The following is a 19,992-nucleotide window of genomic DNA, read 5'->3' as shown; positions in this document are numbered from 1 at the left end:
ATACTGATACGTACACTGATACTTTTACCAGTACTGATACAGGTATCGATACCAACCAATACCGATACTGCCATAGGTACAGATCCCAACACTGATACCAACACCGATATCTGATACTGTTGATACCAACACTGATATGAATACCAATACCTATAGTGGTTCAGATACAAATACTGATAAGGGTATCGATACTGATACTGATACCAATACTGATAGCAGGACTGATACTGATTTCAAAAGTGATACCAAAGCTGATACTGATACCGATACCGATACCAATATTGACACTGATACCAATGCCGATACCAAGACTGATACCGAGACTGACACTGATACTAATGCTGATATTGATACTGATACTGATACCGATACTGACACGCATACAAACAGCAATACTTCAAGAGAAAACCGGTATCAGCTGAATAACTCTTTTAGCAATACAGTATCATGACATTAGGTGGGAGTATCATCCTGGTATTGGTCTGTTTTCAAAATAATGGTGTCGCTATGATATCGGTGATATTTTCTTTAAAGTATATCAGTATCGGTATCATCTCAGTCAACCTGGCCCGATACCACCAGCCGAAATTTCTCCCTCTTGTTAAATAAATAAAAATCTTCCCTCTTTGACTCGTTTTAACTCATTGTCTCTCCGTTTTCCGTGTTGATCCACCAAATGTGGATCCAGTCTGACTGAACTGGCTCTGTCTTGAGATCCTGAGTGTTAGTGCCGGGGGTTGAACCGGGGCTCCTGCTGCACGTGCCGGCGTGACGCTGACTGATTTTAATGAGTCTGTTCTCTGCTGGAGGGAGACGACCTTCTGAACGTCAGGCTGGCAGATAAAGAAGGCTTCAGTCTGGAGCCCGCTAAATAACAGCAAAATGTCACCACCTCACACACACACACACACACACACACACACACACACACACACACACACACACACACACACACACACACACACACACGCAAACACTGCTCCCCCGGGGGTCCAGCAGCCGCTCAGGATTTGATTCATTTATAGAGAGATGCTTCCTGCAGGGTTAGAGAGGTACAGATACTGGTTTAGAAAAGGTCGATACTACTATCAGGACTAACCTTCAGCTACATACTGATACTGAAGACCGATACCAGTACTGACTTGTCACTATGTGCTGATACGAAGGACCTAATACCAGTAATACCATTTAACTATGTACTGATACTGAGTTGCCGATACCAGTACTAACCACTACGTCTATATTTATACCAAGTACCGATACCAGTGCTATCAATGTACCTTTATCAATGTACAGATACCGAGGACCGATACCGATACCACAGGTAACTTTTAGCCCTTTACTGATACTAAGGACCGAAACCAGCAGTAAACTTAAGCTTTGTACCAATACCGGGAACTGATACCAGTTGTAACGTTTACCCTTGTACCGATACTGAGAACCAATACTAGTGTTAAACTTTTGTTATGTACTGATACTGAGGGCTGATACCAGAGGTAAACTGCAGCTATCTACCACTACCGAGGACCAATACCAGGAGTAAATTTTACCTATGTACTGATACTGAGGACCGATACCAGTAGTAACCTTTAGCCAAATGCTTATGAAAATCCTTTCATTTTCTCACAAATCAACATTGCACTGTCTGAACACTTCCACCGAAGTCAGGAGCCTGGTGATGTGGAGTGAACCAGAGCCACCAGATGGCGCTACTGCAACTGTACAGTTTACTTCTGCTGTCGGTCCTTGGTATCTGTACATAGGTGAAGGTTACCTGTGGTATTGGTCCTTGGTATAGGTCCTTGGTTAAAAGTTACTGCTGGTATTGGTGTTCGGCATCGCTACAGTGGTAAGGGCTACCTCTGGTATTGGCCATAAGTATCGGTACATTGCTACAGGTTACTTCCTCGGTATTGTTATTATGGAAGGTTACCTCTGGAATTGGTCCTCAGTATCGGTGCATCAGCAAAGGTTAAACCTGGTATCAGTACTCGGCATCAGTACAAAGCTAAAGTTTACCGCTGTTATCGGTCCCCAGTATCTGTTCATGACTAATGTTTACCGTTGGCATTGGTCCTCAGTATCTGTACATGGCTAAAGTTTACTGCTGGTATCAGTCCCCAGTATCTGTACATGTCTAAACATTACTACTGGTATCAGTCCCCAGTATCTGTACATGGCTAAAGCTTATTAATATCGGTCCCCAGTATCTGTACATGGCTAAAGTTTACTAATATTGGTCCCCAGTATCTGTTCATGACTAATGTTTACTGCTGGTATTGGTCCTCAGTATCTGTACATGGTTAAATTTTACTGCTGGTATCCGTCCTCAGTATCTGTCCATGGTTAAAATTTACTGCTGGTATCGGTCCTTGGTATCTGTACATGGCTGAAGTTGCTGTTGGTATCTGTTTCCCTCCTCATTCTTGACTGAATTGCACCCAGGCCTTTTTTCATCTCTTCGTATTTGAGCTTATTCTACAACCCGCCACTGTAAAACTGAACGCTAAATCAACTCAGATTGTTACTAAACTGATGAATTCATCAAAGTGAAAAAATATAATCCAGCATTCTATCACCGAGGAGTTGAACCGTGGCTCTCCAGCCGCTCACACTCCTACTGCTGGTTTGGAGTTTTGGGTTTTTGTTCTCCAGTGTCGCGGGTCGCCTCTCCGCCCACACAGCTCCAGCTTTCACATTATTCTATTTAAAACATGGAGTGCTGAAGAACTCTGGGAACTCTGGGTAGAAAGTATGCCTAGCATGCTTCTTAGAACACTTCCTACTATCCTTCCAAGTATCCTTCCTAGTATGCTTCCTAGTACACTTCCTAGTGACCTTCCTAATATGCTTCCTAGCATCCTTCTGAGCTTCCTTCCTGGTCTCCTCCAGTGACCCTCCCCCTCCCCCTCCTCCTCCCCCTCCCCCTCCTCCTCCTCTTCCATCCTGCTGTAAATCAACCTTCTGTCCTTGAATCCTTGAAATGTCTCCACTCATCCCTGAACTCTTGAGACCAGAAACACCCCCCCCAAGACACACACACACACACACACACACACCACACACACACACACACACACACACACACACACACACCACACACACACACACACAACACACACTCCAGGCTCTACCGATGTAATTGCTGCACTTGTGTCAAACAACAAGAGAGGAAGAAACAGGTGAAAAGACAATCAGCCTGAAGACCAACGCCCCCTGCGGGGAGGAGGTTCTCTGACCCCCCAGGGAGGAAATCACTCCTCCAGCCTAAACGTCTCTTCACTCTGTGCAACTTTTTAATCCTGTTTAAACCAGAATAAAGGTTCATTCTGCTGTAATCACCACGGAAACACCTAAAAGCTTTAATCAGAATTAAACTGAACTCTATGTAAATGAGATGCAAATTTATTCCAGCGGTTCTGCTCCGTGATGATGTCATAATCCAAGATGGCAGATGGACTGTTATGGAGACGGTTTATTCAACGGCAGTTTTAGAAGAACTGGATGTAAAGAAACCACAACAATTATGACATTTTTTTTAAAAAACACTGTTTACTTCCTGGAGACGTCACGACGTCACAGCTGCCCTCGTCCAATCAGAAGGCTTCGTTGGACCAGGTCCAGAGTCCAAAGAGTTGATGTGGATTTAATTTGTTATATTCTATCTATGTGTGTGTGTGTGTGTGTGTGTGTGTTTATACATTTCAAAGAAAACTTCATGGTCCCTTCCCTAGAACTTTCCTCTAGAACCATTGTTAGTACTTTTCTTAGTATAGTTCTGAGCAGGAACCAGGAAGTATTGATGGAACGAGGAAGTAGCGACAAAACCAGGAAGTAGTGATGGACTACAGGAACCAGGAAGTAGTGATGAGTTAAAGGAAATCTGGAAGTAGTGATGCAATGCAGGAACCAGGAAGTAGTGATGGATGACTGGAACTAGGAAGTAATAGGTGCGTTCACGATGGCAAAGCCAGAGGCAGACACAGCTAGACGAAGTAGACGGCGCAGCCGTGGGGCGGAGTTATAAGTTAGCCTCCAACTCGGACAACCCTATGTTCTCCCATGTTTGTGTTTGTCATGACTCCCACAGTGGGGGGTGTTCACAGCCCCCCCCCCCCCCCCCCCCCCCCCCCCCCCCCCCCCCCCCCACGCTGTCAGAGGGGTAACTTTTTTTTTCTTATTAAAAACAAAAGAATTCATAATTTCTTTCGTGTGTCACATTGTGTTAATTCATATTCTGTTAACTGAAATCAAAAAAATTAAAAAAAACAAAATAATTTTAAGTTACATGTGACGCGTGCGTGCTGCTGCAAGTGTGGACCGGCGTCAAGGGGGGGCAGACTGCCTCACCCCCCTCAGTCAAAATATAGTATTTCATTAAAAACATTAAGTTTTCAGTCTATTATGTCCTTAAAAAACAACAGCAAACTCTGCTGGCTTGCTCAGATCAATATGAAGTGTTGTGCTATTCAAAAGTCAAAAAAAGAGGAGACTCCAGCTCTGCTAAAGGTGACAGCTGCTTATTTTATCATTTGTTTTTTTTTTTTGTTGTTTTTTGTTTTTACTATTTGTGCTTTTTAGCAGTGTGGTTAATGATCATACGTTGTTGGACATGGTAGAACAGCGCCTCTGACCTGTGGATTCCGTTTTTGTGCTGCTGCGTTACTTTTTCGGCACCTATGCCCCCCCCCCCTTATGCAAATAAAGCGTGTTGTCATCAAACTGATGACGAGTGGGCTCGGGTCCAATCCCATGCCTGTATGAACCAGAGAGGTGGGCCAGGTAGCCGCGGTGAGTTGCTCTGGAGCAGCTCACCGCGGCTACCTCTGTGACCGATCTCATTTGGGTCTCGCGAGTTTTCGATGCCCTACGTAGGTCCTACGTGTCAGTGACGCCGGGCCAAATCTGGGCGGGGCGGCTAAAAAGTCTCAAAAGTCTGCCTCTGGCTTTCTCATGTCGAACGCACCTAAAGATTGATGAGTCGAACCAGGAAGTAGCGATGGACTACAGGAACCAGGAAGTAGTGATGGACGACAGGAAAGAGGAAGTAGTGATGAGCTACAGGAACCAGGAAGTAATGATGGACTACAGGAACCAGGAAGTAGTGTCGGACTACAGGAACCAGGAAGTAATGATGGACGACAGGAACCAGGAAGTAGAGATGGACTCCAGGAACCAGGAAGTAGCGAAGGACCCCAGGAACCAGCAAGTACTGATGGACTACAGGAACCAGGAAGTAGTGATGGACTACAGGAACCAGGAAGTAGTGATGGACTACAGGAACCAGGAAGTTTCAACCAGTGTCTGGACTTTGTAGTAACTTTGTTGAAGCTCATTCATACAGAGAGGAATCATTGGAAGGAAAGAATCCATGGCTTCAGTTTCAGATTGACTTATTCAGATTCCGGGGTTCCTTCTTCTCTAAAGGTTAAAGTCTTTCTATAAAATCTGCCCTTAAACACTTTAACATCTAGAAATTAACAGAAATGTGCTTCATTCCCTTTAATGATTCTGTCTGCGGCTATAAAGCAGGAGATATTCAAAGAGTTTTAGAGAAGTGGAACCTCTGAGTGATGTCATCAGGCCATGATGTCACTCTGTAGCCACGGCAACCATTTCTACTAACTACAGAAAACTTCTATAGGCTTTTGGGGGCCTGTTGCCATGACGATGGTGCCAAGAGACACTGTAAGTGCAACTTTTTGGAAAAGGATTGCAAGGTGGAATGTTTTGAAAATACTCCATCTCCGTGGAAACAAGTTCTTGAAAATGCTCAGACTTCCAGGAAAATGTAACTTTTGGAAAACGCTCTATCTCTGTTGAGCCTCACTCTTTCAAACACGCTCGAGTTTTGTAAAAAGGCAACTTTTTCACAATTCAGATCATAGAGCTATGATGACCAAATTATGGGTTTAAAGTCTGCTTGCTGGGCTGGAATCTCTAAAGTGTCTTTGTTTCTGAAAGTAGAACAAATCTCAGGAGGCAGCTCTTGTTTGGTTCTGGAATTATGAGGTTAAACATCCATATTTTCACTTTATTTTAGAATTCTGAAGTTATAGCTCTACAATGTGACTTCATTATTTTGATGTTGAGATTATATCTCTATAACCTCACTTCATTCTTAGAATTCTAACTTTACAGCTCTAGAATGTTACTTTATCTTAAAATTCTGAGATTATAGCTCTGTAATCTGATTTATCCCCATAATTTCGTCTTTAAATCCAGAATTAAACCATTTTAAACCTGTTTTTTTTGTTTCTATTCTGCTCCTCAGCTCATCCTGACCTGACCTGACCCGTTCTCTTTCCTCATGCAGCAGATTTTCCCTGCTGGTTCGAATCCCAGGCTGCTGAGGAGCCTTTAGCTCAGTGGAGCAACACTGCCCTCTGCTGGCCAGACGGTAGAACGCCTCCAGAGAATCCTGCTGCTGATCCCAGGATCGATCAGGATTGGTGACCCCAAAGCAAGGCACTTCCGGGAAGAGGTGACAGGTCGTCTCCATGACGACACAGAAGCAACATCTGGAACATTACATCACTCAGCAGGAGCTACAAGCATAGACCGATGGCTACTGGAATAGAGCTGCTGTCTGATCAGCTGAGACCTTCAAAATAAAATACATCCAGTGGAAATACAGACATTTATTACGAGGAGGATAATTCTGTAATATAATAATAATAATAATGATCTGTAATCTCTAATATAATTATAAAAACTAATCTATGTATATCTATGGTTATATATCTATGCTTGTAGCGGCAACCATAATAATGTAAAATTAATCTATAATCAACTTTTTAACAATAAGCTGTCATATTTAATAATATTTATATTTTAATCAATTTATCATATAAAAATAATATATTATTTATTATGAACAAAATAATATAATTGATAATCTCTAGCCTATCTTCATCGATGCATATCTATAGTCATATCTATGCCTGTGGTTTTAAAATGGGATTAATTTCTGGTTAAAATTGTCATTTTTTTACATCCAAATTAAAGGTGAAAGATGTTGAAAATATTAAAGTTTTTTCAAAAGTATTTTGCAATGAAAATTTTATAAAATATTTATATAATAATTAAAATTTTGATTTATTAATTAAATCTGCCTTTTCTATTTATCGTTATGTCTATTACAAATTTTATTTGTATTTTTTTCCATCATTTGTTTTATTTTTCTAATTTATGAAATATAAAATTATTTACATTATTTACTTTGAAGGATTTTGTTGAATTATTTCTTTCTATTAATCAATTTTATAAACGATAACATAAAAAAACAATTAAACACTTTCAAAAATTAAAATAAATAAATAAATAAGTAAAGCATTAACAGTAAAAATTCCTAAAGTGAACAGTCGGACAACTTTTCATCTGCAATTTAAAAAGAAAAAAAAATTGTGGTTGATTTGTAGATTTTTTTTGGAAAGTGAAAAATAAACAAAGAGTCGTCGTATTGAAAAGATGTTTATTTGTTGTTATAAAACTCGACTCTGTAGAAAAGAAACATGGCGGCCCGGCCCCGTTTCCATGGCAACGGGTGAAAGTGCAACTTTTTGAAAGCGGTCCAACTCAGATACTATGAAAGCAAGTGAAAGCACAACTTTTTGATAACACTCTTGCAGTCTATGGTAACAGGTGAAAGTGCAACTTTTTGAAAATGGTCCAACTCACTTTCTATAAAAAAAACAGGTGAAAGCGTAACTTTCTCGAAAGGATCAAACTGAGGTTCTATGTAAACAGGTGAAAGTGCAACTTTTTGAAAATGCTACAACTCAGTTTCCATGGAAACAGGGAAAAACATTTTGAAAATGAGCCAGGTTCTATGGAGACGGGGGAAATTACAACTTTTTCAAAATTCTTAAACTCCATTTTTGTCTAAATAGCAGAAAGTAACTTTTTGAAAATGCTTCAAGCCCATCTTCTTAGAACCTGGGGAAAGCACAACTTCTTGAAAATGTCCCGACTCAGTTTCCATGGAAACAGTTGAAAGCACAACTTTTGGAAAATGCAGATCGTTTCCATGAACACAGGTGAGAGCACAACTTTTGGAAAATGCCGCCACTCAGAGTCCTTGAAAACAGGAGAGGCGGAACTTTATGAAAACGCTCCGACTCCGTTTCTATGAAAAGAGACGACAGCACAAGTTTTTGAAAATGCTCCAAGTCGTTTCCCAAATGCAACTTTTTAAAATTGCTCCCACTCAGTTTCTATGAAAACGGGGGAAAATGAAACTTTTTGAAAAGTGTAAAAAGCGCTAAACGTTCGGTCGTCATGGAAACGGGGCCTCCAGCTCTGTACAACATTTAAAAAAAACCCCACAGTTCTCTAAAGCTGCTGCTTCACAATCACTGGATCCTTGGAGAGGGGCGGAGTCCTGGTGATGTCATCGCCTCGGTCCCGGTCCTCCGCCGTCCAATCACACGCCGCCCGCTTGAGACAGAAGAGAAACAGAGCTTTTGATTGGCCGGCGGCTTTCTAAAGCACCACGTCGTGGGCGTCGCCGTTGGGCCGCGGTCGGTTGGCCAGAGGGGGGAGGGGCTTCCTGTCAAAGTCTGGAGGGGAGGGGGGAGGGGGAGGGGGAGGGGAGAAGGTGTCGGGTGACGTTAGCGGGAAACACCTGGAAGAAGAGGATGATGAGGAGGATGAAGATGATGTTAGAGTCCATACAAACATGCAGGAGAGAAACAGGAAGTGAGAAGCAGGAAGTAAACAACAGGAAGTGAGAAACAGGAAGTGAGAAACAAGAAATGAGAAACAGGAAATAAAGAACAGGAAGTGAGAAAAAGGAAGTGAGTAACAGACAGACGACGCGGCGATGAGTTTGGGCTCGTTTGGGAAAAGTGTAGAGAACGTTCCGACTCCGTCTCCATGGAAACAGAGAACGCCTTTTCCCTGACCGCGCTAGTTCAAAAACACCCACGATGCAACAGTGTTTTTGGTCATTTTTCACTAGAACCTTTCAATAAAATGCTCTCTTATAGTGAAAGTCCAGACCTTTCCGTGAACGAGCCCGAGTGACGGCAAACCAACATGGCGTCGATGCGGTGGCAAAATTCCACATGCACAAAAATCATAATCGTGCACAGTTAAACCACTCTCCGTGCACGTGCGCACTCTCAGCGGCGGTGGCGCTGAGTTTTGGCACTCTGGGGCGGGCTGTGTTTTTTTTAATATTTTTGATAATTTCGGTGTCTGATTCTTTTTCAATTTTTTACAATTTTCAGTCTCAAATTGTTATCATTTTTTTTTTATTTTTGACATTTTTGTTCAATTACTATTTTTGTTGTTCCTTTTTAATGGATAAATTTGGTCCTGAATTTTATTTTTTTTTTTTTTGATAATTTTGGTCTCTAATTCTTTTTCTTTTTTTACACTTTCACTCATAGCGTCCAGGGTTATTGCTCATATTCTACACAGCAGAATGGTAGAATAGTGGCTGCTATTTTGATGAAGACAATAGACGTTCAGAGCGACCAATCAGAAAGGAGGAGGGGCTTCCACGCAAAGCCCACCCCCAGAGCGCCAAAACTCAACACACCGAGCGCAGAGAGTCGTCCGACTGTGAGCGATTAGGGTTTTCATACGCGCGGGGTTAGACGTCATAATATGGTGACAGCTGTTGACAGTTGTTGACAGTGACAGTGTGACGGTGACAGATGTTGACAGTGACGATGCGGCGCTGTACGGCGGTCGTGGCGACGCCCGTTTACCCGAGTGTCTGGAGTCCCCCAGAGGCTCCAGCTTAGGCAGCCTGGAGGCTTTGGGCGTGGCCCATCCCACTGGAAACAACAACCACAACAACCACAACGTCACTCCTGGAAACAGACGCTTCAAAACTGTCACCACAACAAACTGGATCCACTTGATGAACCATCTGTGGAGGATGTGAACAATGAGGTCAGAACAATAGAAAACATTGTAAACTGATACACTGTCAAATGCAGTCACATTCTGATTGGTCACTACTAGACAGGGCCCTCTAGTGGCTGCTGAGTGCAACGCTGACGGAAAAAAGACTTCAAATCTCAAAGAAGTTCCAGCTACACCTCTAGAAAAAACACTGACGTCCTTAACTCCAAAATATATCATGATACTTATGGATATGGCGATACATTTTCCCCGCGATATATCATGATAGTGCTGCTATATGATATATTGTGATATATTGTAGAGAGAGTAGAGTGTTACTTTATTGATCCCAGACTGGGGAATTCTGTAACATATATATCATGATATGTTGTGATGTATTACATTATATCATGATATACTGCAAAATACAATGATGTATTGCAATATATCATGATATATTATGATATATTGCATTATATCATGATATATTACAATATATTGCATTATATCATGATATATTACAATATATTACATTATATCATGATACATTGTTATATATTGCAAGGTACTGCAATATGATATATTACAATATATTTCATTATATCAAAACAATGACATATTGCATTATATCATGATATATTGTTATATATTGCATTATATCATGTTATATTGTCATATATCACATTATATTATGGTATACTGTGATATACTGCAAGATACTGCAATATGACATATTGTGATATATTGCAATATAGCGCAATACGATATATTGTAATATATAGCAAGATACTGCAATGGTATATATAGATATATTGCAGTATATCATGACATATTGCAACACATCATGATATATTGCAAGATAATGCACTATGATGTATCGTGATATACTGCAATAAATCACAATATATGATGATATATAGCAATATGTCATGATATAGTCTAATATATCACAATACATCATGATATATTGCAAAATAATGCACTATGATGTATAGTGATATACAGCAATATATCGTGATATACTGCAATAAATCACAATATATGATGATATATAGCAATATACCATGATACAGTCTAATATATCACAATATATCATGATATACTGCATTATATCATGATAGTTATTGTGTTGCACTCCACAGTTTAACAATACTGGAATTTCCTTGGACTTTTAAAGTAGACAATATAAAATATTGCAATATATCATGATATTGTTGAATCACAATACAGATTTAAATATATATATAAAAATAATTATATATCAATATGTATGGGATCATGATATATCACAATACGTTTGTCAATACATTGTGACATGAAGCATCATGATATAATACACATAGGTGTCATATTGCGGTATATTGAGATAGAGGACATCCACTGCCTTGTTTTCTAATGTCAGAAGCTGCCTTGCAAATAAAGTTTGATTGACTGACTGCTACGACCATATAAGGAGCGTGAGACTGACCCGGGGGGGGCGGGGCCTTCTCCTCCACCCTCAGAGGATCCACCCGGTGCTTCCTCTTCAGCTGCAGCTTGCCGCTCTTCTTCCCGCCTTGCTCGACGGCAGAGGAATCAGCTGAGGAGAACATTCACAGTCAGAAATGGGGGGGAAAGTTGTTGAAATGGGTGAGGGTGCGATTCCCGAAATGGGGGGGAGGGGTTTACCGGAGCTCTGCCGGGTGTCGTCCGGTGGCTGCTCGTCCTCCTGGGCGTCGTCCTCGCCGTCGTCATGGAGACGGCCCAGTCTGGACTTCTCCTTCTCCTCATTCTGGAGGAGAACAGGAGGATGGGCGTTTTCAACAACTGTTCCCGGGGACAGTGTGGGACTTTTAGAGGCGTTCGGGGGTGGCTGACAGGAAAACGGTGATCGGAGTGACCGGAAAGAAAACTTATTAAAAAAGTGTAATATGATATAGGCCTTGGTGTGGGTATGCCTCTCAAGGTGCAACTTTTTGAAAAAAAGTTTCTATGGAAACAGGGGAAACAAACTTTTACAAAGACACAATTTTCTCAAAAAGTTTTCACGTCACCTCTGTGAAAATGGGAGAAAATGCAACTTTTTTTTTAAAAGTTCCCAGCTATGTCTTTATGGAAAGGGCTAAACGCAACTTTTTGAAAATGCTGACTCCATTTTTTTCATGAAAGTGAGACAAATACATTATTGAAAACACTCCATCTCTGTGGAAACAGGAGATAAGGCAACTTCTCAAACATGTTACAGGAGTGGCTTTGTAGAAATGTGCAAAAAAACGCAACTTTTCGAAAATGCTATCACTCTGTCTTGAATGAAAATTGGACAAGTACAGTATATTTTTGAAAACCTTTCACCTCAGTGGAAACAGGAGAAAATGCAACTTTTCAAAAACATTTGAGTTTTGTCTTTGTGTTAATTGGCAAAACGCAACTTTTTGAAAATGCTACGACTCTGTCTTTTAAGAAAATTGGACAAGTAAATTTTTTGCAAACCTTTCATCTGAGTGGATACTGGACGAATCACAACTTTTTGAAAATGCATTAACTGTGTTTCCCTAAAAATAGGGCAACATGCAACTTTTCAAAAACACCCTGTTTCTGTGGAAATGGGACAAAACACAACTTCTCAAAAACACCTGCATTCTGTCTTAATGAAAACATGTGAAAATGCAACTTTTTGAAAACATTCCTGCTCTGAATGGACTCTGGCTCCGTGAAAATGGGGCAACGCGCAACTTTTTGAAATACTCTATCTTCGTAGATATGTGACCAAATGCTACTTTTTAAAACAATTCTTTGACTCCGTCTCCATGATACGGGATCACGCAACTTTTTGAAAACGCTTCAGCTGTGTCTCCATGAAACTTGGGCAACACGCAACTTGTTGAAAACAATCTGTTTCTGTGTAAACTGGAGGAATCATAACTTTTTGAAAATGCTTCGACTCCGTCTCCATGGAGACGAAGCATCAGCTGACCAAATGGTTTTCAGTGTCTCCTCCGTTTCCACGGAAACGGGGCTCAAGCTGACTCCATGGTTTTCAGCGTTTCCTCTGCCTCCAAGGAAACCAGATTGTATCAGCAGCTCCTCTGTTTCCACGGAAACGGGGTGGTCCTCGTCCTCACCTCGGCCACCACGTCTCCGATTGGCTGGAAGGGACTCTGGAAGTCCTCCGGCTCCGCCTCCTCCTCCGGAACGTCCCGCCCTTCACGCTCCGCCTCCAGACGCTCCTGCCGCTCCCTGATTGGTCGAGACCAAACACACAGCGGTCAATGCTCCTGATATTTCCCCGTATCCATGGAAATAAATAAATTAATAAATACATAATAAATAAAATAAACAATTAATAATTAAACTAAGAAAAAAAATAAAGAAAATAAATAGAATAAAATAAATATTAAAATAAATAATAAATAAATTAAAAAATAATAGAAAAAAATAAAAACGTATTGTAATAAATAAATTTCCACTGAAAAATACTTGTTTCAACAACTTCTGAGATGCTTTTTTTACTTCAAATTTAAGGTAATTTGCCACCCGTCTGTTTCTACATGAAGTTTTTGGATCTGAAGCTAAAAGGTGGATTCATAGAGCTGATATTAGGAATTATTTTTTTAAAACAGAACAATATGAAGGATACGTTTTACACTTGCACTGATATGAAAATAAAGAATGTACGTATGTGAAGACACCAGGCTGGTCGCACACAGCTATGTTTAAAAAAAATAAAATTAAAAACCATGACACCGGGCCAATAATACTATTACAAAAAATAAAGAAATAAAAATAATAATAATAATAAACAATACTGGAACACATCAATTTGGAAAAAAAAAGATGCTGGGCCAATACAGCTATAAAACAAATAAAAGTGAAAAAATAATATAAAAAAGTAAATCAATCAATCAATAATAAATTAATTACATTTTAAAAAACTAAATTAGTAATAATAAATAAGTAAATAAATTATAAAAAAATGTAAAAAAAAAAATACTGGACCAATAATGCAGCTAAAGCTATGTATTTAAAAAAAACACACACACACACAAAGATGAGACTATACAAAAAAAATAAATATCTGATATCGGGGACTCCCCCCTCACCTCTCCTCCCGGATCCTCCGGACCCGCTCCGCCCTCTCCTTGCGGTCGCGGGCCTCCCGCTCCCTCTGCTCCGTCGTGTCGTTGAGCACTCTCAGGGCGATGGCGTCGTAGTCGCGGGCGATGCTGCCCAGCAGCCAGCTCAGGCCCTTCTTGATGGACTTATCCAGCTTCTTCCCACAGCCCAGGGCCGCCGAGCAGGGCTCCTGCAGGAGGGGTCAGAGGTCAGGGGGGGTCACCAGACACCGGGGGTCAGAGGTCAGGGGTTAGGGGTCAGACTCACAATCTGGCAGAGACACTTGTTGTCGTTGACCAGCTTCTCCAGGGACAGACGCTCGATGATGTCGGCCTCGGCCAGAGCGCCGTCCCGGTCCTGCTTGTTGGCCAGCCTGGGGGGGGGGGGGGGGGGGGGGGAACAGTGGTGACACTTTAAAAACAGCTGACAAAAAAATAAACAGGTTTCTTGAAAAACTTATTAATTTTCATGGAAATAGAAGGGAAAAAAAGCTCTTTCAGAATGATCTAATTCCATCTGAATTTTTGGATACGGGACAAAACTTGTTGAAAAAGATTCATCTGAGTATAAACGGTGGAAAACACAACTTTTTGAAAATGCTAAGACAGCAAACAAGCCTGCTAATAATCCATGAAATGAGTAAAAAAAGTAGAAAACACTGCCTCCGTCTCCATGGAAACAAGGGAAAACAATCTTCTCCTTCTCCATAGAAACCAAGGCAAACACTCTCGGCCGTCTGCATGGCAACGAAGGAGAACGCTCTGCCTCCGTCTCCATGGAAACGAGAGAAAACACTCTTCTCCATCTCTATGGAAACAAAGGCAAACACTCTCCTCTGTATCCACGGCAACGAAGGAAACCGCTCTGCCTCTATCTCCATGGAAACGAAGGGAAATGCTCTCCTCCATGTCCATGGCAACGAACGAACATGCTCAGCCTCCATGGCTACGAAGGGAAACGCCCTGCCTCCATCTCCATGGAAACGAAGAGAAACACTCCTACTTCTCCATGGAAATGAAGAAAAACGTTCTCCTCCATCTCCATGGAAACAAATAGCATTCTCCTCCACTTCCATGGAAACGAAGGGAAATGCTCTCCTCTGTCTCCATGGAAATGAAGGGAAACGCTCTTCTCTGTCTCCATGGAAACAGTAGTAAACAGAACTCTGTTGCATGGTCTCCATGGAAACAGACCCAAACAGAACTCTCCATGACTGAGCCCATACAGTACAGTCCCTGAGTGTCGGGGTCTCCCACTCACACCAGCACGGGCTTGCCGGCGATGCGGGGGTGCTGCAGCACGTCGGCCATGGCGTCGCGGGTCTCCTGCAGCCGCTGGGCGTCGCTGGAGTCCACCACGAACACCACGCCGTGCGACTCCGAGTAGTAGTTCTTCCAGATGCCGCGGATACGCTTCCCGCCCCCCAGGTCGAAGATGGTCACCTCGAACCGGCCCTGCTTCAGGTCCACCTTGGAGAAGCCCACGGTGGGGGCCACGTCCTGCGGGTTCTCTTCACAATAAAAGCCTGTGTCAGTACAGCAGCGGGGTTATACTGAGGATGATGAAGAGGGAGGAAGGCTCTACTGACCCCCCTGGATTCCTCGCACCGTTGCCGTCTTGCCGGCGTTGTCCAGCCCCACCATCACCAGGGTCACTTTCCTGTAGGGGGGGGGCAGAGGTCAGTAATCCCAGGAGTAATCCCACACTTAATCTGAAGGGGTGAGTCAGCTCAGGGCGCAGTGAGAACAGGAAACACATGGAGCGCTGGGGAGGGCTTACAAAATAAAATAAAATAAAATAAAATAAAATAAAATAAAATAAAATAAAATAAAATAAAATAAAATTTGAAAAAAATCAAAATTAATAAAATTAAATAAAATAAGAAATAAAATATATCAAAATTAGATGAGATACAAAAAATAAATGTAATTACATTAAATGAAATATTATTGAAAAACAATAAATGATAGATTACAAAGATAGTAAATATATTGTAAAAACAAATATGATAAAAAAAGAAGAGTAAAATGAATTAATTTCTCAAAAACTAAATAAATGCTAATTTGAAAAACCTAATTATACAAGTAAGTGATAAATGAATAATATTATGAAAATGATTCATTATATTATTTGAAAAATTATAGGAAAAAAAGTGACAAAATAAATTAATGTAATAAATAAGATAAAACAACAAAATCAATGCTTTTGTTTAATGTATAGTAAAAATCACCAATAGCAAAATTAATCAGAAATAAATTAAGCAATGAACAAAATAGTTTATTAATTATTAAAAACAGTTAAATGATGAACAATAAAACTTTTATCTTATTTAAATTATCTTCACTAATTATAAATAACAATAACAAGAGATAAACAAAATAAATAAAATAAATAACTACAAATGGTTGAGAAAATAATAATTAGAAATAAATTAAATAAATGAATTCAAATACTGAACAAAAGATAAAAAAATAATTAATCAATAAATAAGACATTAAATACGTTAAATTTTAATAATAAAATTAATAATAATAATTTGATAATGAATATAGACATAAATAAAAAATGAATTCAATGTCAAATAAATAAAAATAATACATGAAATTATATCAAGTCAGAATGAACCTGTCGCTCTCCGTACATCCAAGATTCCAGTTTTTCAAAAATCCCAAAACTTGCTCTCCTCTCATGATTAATGCCGGAACAGAAGAAACACAACTTTTTGAAAACTTTCCAAACTCGTCTCCATGGAAACCATGAAAACAAAACTTCCTCAAAAGCTCCATCTTCACAGAAACGTGGCAGAACGACCTCTCCTAAACAGCTCGACTCCGTCTCCATGGAAACGGGGCGCTCTCTGCCTCCATCTCCATGGAGACGCCGCCTCCCAGAACCCTTCAGATACTTAACTTTGACACTTTCTCCTTAAGGAAATGAGGCGAACGATCCAGCGGACCGTCTTCTGGAGCCAGCTGGCTTCCATCACACCACAACAACAACAGCAAACAACAAACAAACAAACAAACAAAGGAGCGGTGAAGCCAGCCGGTCTGGGATTACAGCAGGATTAGAGGCTTAATCCAGGATCACATTTTCCAGGTGAGGAGGAGGAACAACTGATATGACCCATAACAAGACCTGAGAGGAACTACTCTCTATATGGATTTATTTATTTATAAATAAATAAAGAAATATAAAAAAGTAAGTAAATATTTACTTATTATTATTATTATCATTATTATTATTATCATGAGCAAATTAATAATACAACTAATGCAAATAATTAAATTATATATTTTGGAAAAAAATAAGTCAAATACTGATTTTAGGTTTATATTTAACATTTATAAATTAATTGATTAATTGTATGACTCAAAATACAAATAGTTATATAATAAACATGAATAACATGTAATAAATAAAATAATTAGAATTAAGTTGTTTTTCTATATGTTTATTTACAGAAAAAATATTAAAATAAAACTAAATGAAAATAACAAAATAAAAAACAAAAAATATTTATTTTCCATGTTATCATTGTTATTATAATATCAATTACTACTATTAGTAGTAGAATTAATGATACATTAATTCAATTTATTTTTCATTTATTTTACTTTCTATTTCAAAAAAGAAAGGCCAGAAAGAAAAATATCATAAGAAACTATCGTTAAAAATACAAACAAAACTTCCCAAAGATAAATTCTGAATTACACAAAATCAGTCAAATAAATTCGTTAAAATATATTTAAAAACAATTTTAAAAATACATTAAATGGACACCAAAATAATACTGAATATAAAAATACATTAACTATACAAAAAATATGATGCCAATAAATCCATAAAATGAATTAAAAAATAAAATAAAAAATAATATAATATTTAATAAAATAATAAAATTATTTTATTAAGTTGAAAAATCATGAATGACTAATTTCTTCATTTTCCGAAAAAAAAAAAAAATTAAGGGTGGAAAAAAAAACTAAACTTAAAAAAAGTGTAATTTAATTTTAAAATAAAGTCCAATAAAACTCATTTATTTGTTGGTAACTGATCATTAAATGAAAATCAGATACTGATGTCTACATATCATCCCTTCCTACTCAAATCACATAATAGTAACGAGAGCGACGCTCTGAAATCTTTGAATTATCGTCTTAGCTCATAAATTGAACCAAAGATTTGAAACATCAATACATTTTACTTTATTATTTAAACAGAATATGTGAATTCTTGATTAGGTGTTTTGAAATACCACTGAACAAGCTAAAATATATTGTAACTTAAAAAAATATAAATATCTTCCTGGATTGTGGATTGAATAATCTGATTACCACATATTTGTGGAAAATTCATTCATTTTTAGTTTTATTGACAGGAAACTGCATAAAATCGCTTCAATTTGAGGGATCATTTGATAATTATGCAGGATAATCCCTTCAGATCACCAGATTGAATGCTTTTATACGTTAATCAATCTGGTGTGTGCTTAAACGAGAGAAAAATATATTTAAAATAAAAAAAAAGAAAGTATACTGCTGGAAAGCAGATTAAATTATCAGATCAAAACATATTTGAAAAAAAAGTGTAGTAATTTTGAGCTATTCTTTTGTCAGGAAACTGCATACAATATGAAGGGATTATTTCCTAAACATGCAGGATAATCTTGTCACATCAACATATTTAATGTTTTTATATGTGTGTGTGTATATATATAATTTATCCTGGATTATAGATTAAATAATCAGATTAATATATATTTAAAAAAATAGCTTCTTTTTTTTTTGGTCAGGTGTAAAATCACCTCATATTAAGGGATTATTAGAGAATTATGCAGGATAATCCCCCCCAGATCAGCAGATTTAATGCTTTTATGCTTCAGTCTCTCATGTTTAGATATACTTAAAATAGGTTAAAAAATACACATAAAGACATTATATTCCTGGATTGTACATAAATTAATTTAATTACTAAAAATTTGAAGAAAAAAAAGGACTTTTTATTTCTTTCGTCAGGAAACTGTAAAATCACATGATATTAAGGGATTATTTGGTAATTATGTAGGATAATCCCTCCAGATCAGCAGGTTTAATACATTTATGCATTAAACAATCTGGCAGGTTGAAATATACTTAAAATAGGCAATAAATATCTTCCTGGCTTGTAGATTAACACACTTCTGGAAAAGTACAGTAATATTTAGGGATGTTTTGATGAGAAAACTGCATAAAATCATGTGATATTAATGGATTACTTGATAATAAAGCAGGATAATCCCTGCAGATCAGCAGATTTAATGCTTTTCTGCTGTAATCCAGACTTCTTGCGCTCAGACCGGTAGTTTTATTCCGGTGTTTGGGTTCATTTGTGTCAGATTATCATCGGACAGGTAGATTTTAATCCCACCTGGCGGGCTCTCGCCAGCGCTTCATCCAGTCGCAGCAGTTCGCCATCAGGCTGAACATCTCCCGAGGCTCCGGTTCATCCCAGCAGCGCGCGGTTCCCCGTTAAAAACCCACCGAGGCCCATCGGCGGAGGGTTTGAGAGAAAAGTCACCGGAGCTAATGGGGCTAATGAGGCTAATGCTAACGATGCTAACGGGGAATAACGGGACGGTCGATTCGGCTCCTTTTCCGGTCTCGCGGCTCACGTGAGGCTATGTAACGACTACGGGACTCGAGCTCTTCCCTAAAAACCGCTTCCGGTTGAGGTATTTAACCGTAAAGTCCGGTAAACGGGGAAGGAAAAAGCCGCTTAGCTTGTAGCCCCGTTAGCCGATAATTAGCTGCCTGCTTTGTTTACGCCGTCTGCTCCGCTGCTAGGCTGCGACGTGATGACGTAACTGGCGTGGTGACGTCGGAGGACGTGCTGGATGAAAAGAAAGCGACGTCGAAAGGTGAAAATAGAAGTTTATTTTTTTTTTTATAAAAACAAAAAAGTATATATTTTTTTTATAGAGAATTGGAAGTCGATTAAAAATAAGTTACGATTAAAAACAAATATTTAAATGTGTTGAAGGAATAAGAAGATAAATGTAAA

General features: G+C 39.1%; 1 protein-coding gene across 6 annotated transcripts; it reads right to left on the bottom strand.

Annotated features, from left to right (window-relative positions):
• Positions 1-7,457: 7,457 nt before the first annotated feature.
• Positions 7,458-19,787, bottom strand: LOC115384146 (ADP-ribosylation factor-like protein 13B). 6 transcript variants are annotated; one of them, XR_003930803.1, is made up of 10 exons: positions 19,360-19,787; positions 15,539-15,609; positions 15,211-15,460; positions 14,218-14,323; positions 13,938-14,140; positions 12,960-13,074; positions 11,527-11,629; positions 11,327-11,437; positions 9,720-9,883; positions 7,458-8,626 (listed from the first exon to the last, which is right to left on the bottom strand). XR_003930803.1 is itself a non-coding variant. In XM_030086484.1 (10 exons), the coding sequence occupies exons 1-10, from the start codon at positions 19,416-19,418 to the stop codon at positions 8,613-8,615; spliced, it is 1,101 nt and encodes a 366-aa protein (XP_029942344.1). In that variant the 5' UTR covers positions 19,419-19,787; the 3' UTR covers positions 7,458-8,612. The 6 variants fall into 6 exon arrangements, 3 of the variants coding, with proteins under 3 accessions (XP_029942344.1, XP_029942343.1, XP_029942346.1); XR_003930804.1 differs by having other exon boundaries at positions 7,458-8,439; XM_030086484.1 differs by having other exon boundaries at positions 9,720-9,788.
• Positions 19,788-19,992: the final 205 nt, after the last annotated feature.

The sequence above is a fragment of the Salarias fasciatus genome (assembly GCF_902148845.1).
Source record: "Salarias fasciatus chromosome 23 unlocalized genomic scaffold, fSalaFa1.1 super_scaffold_20, whole genome shotgun sequence".
Lineage (NCBI taxonomy): Eukaryota > Metazoa > Chordata > Actinopteri > Blenniiformes > Blenniidae > Salarias > Salarias fasciatus.
The sequence above is the reverse complement of the archived record's forward strand: the minus strand, read 5'-3'. Positions and strand labels throughout refer to the sequence as shown.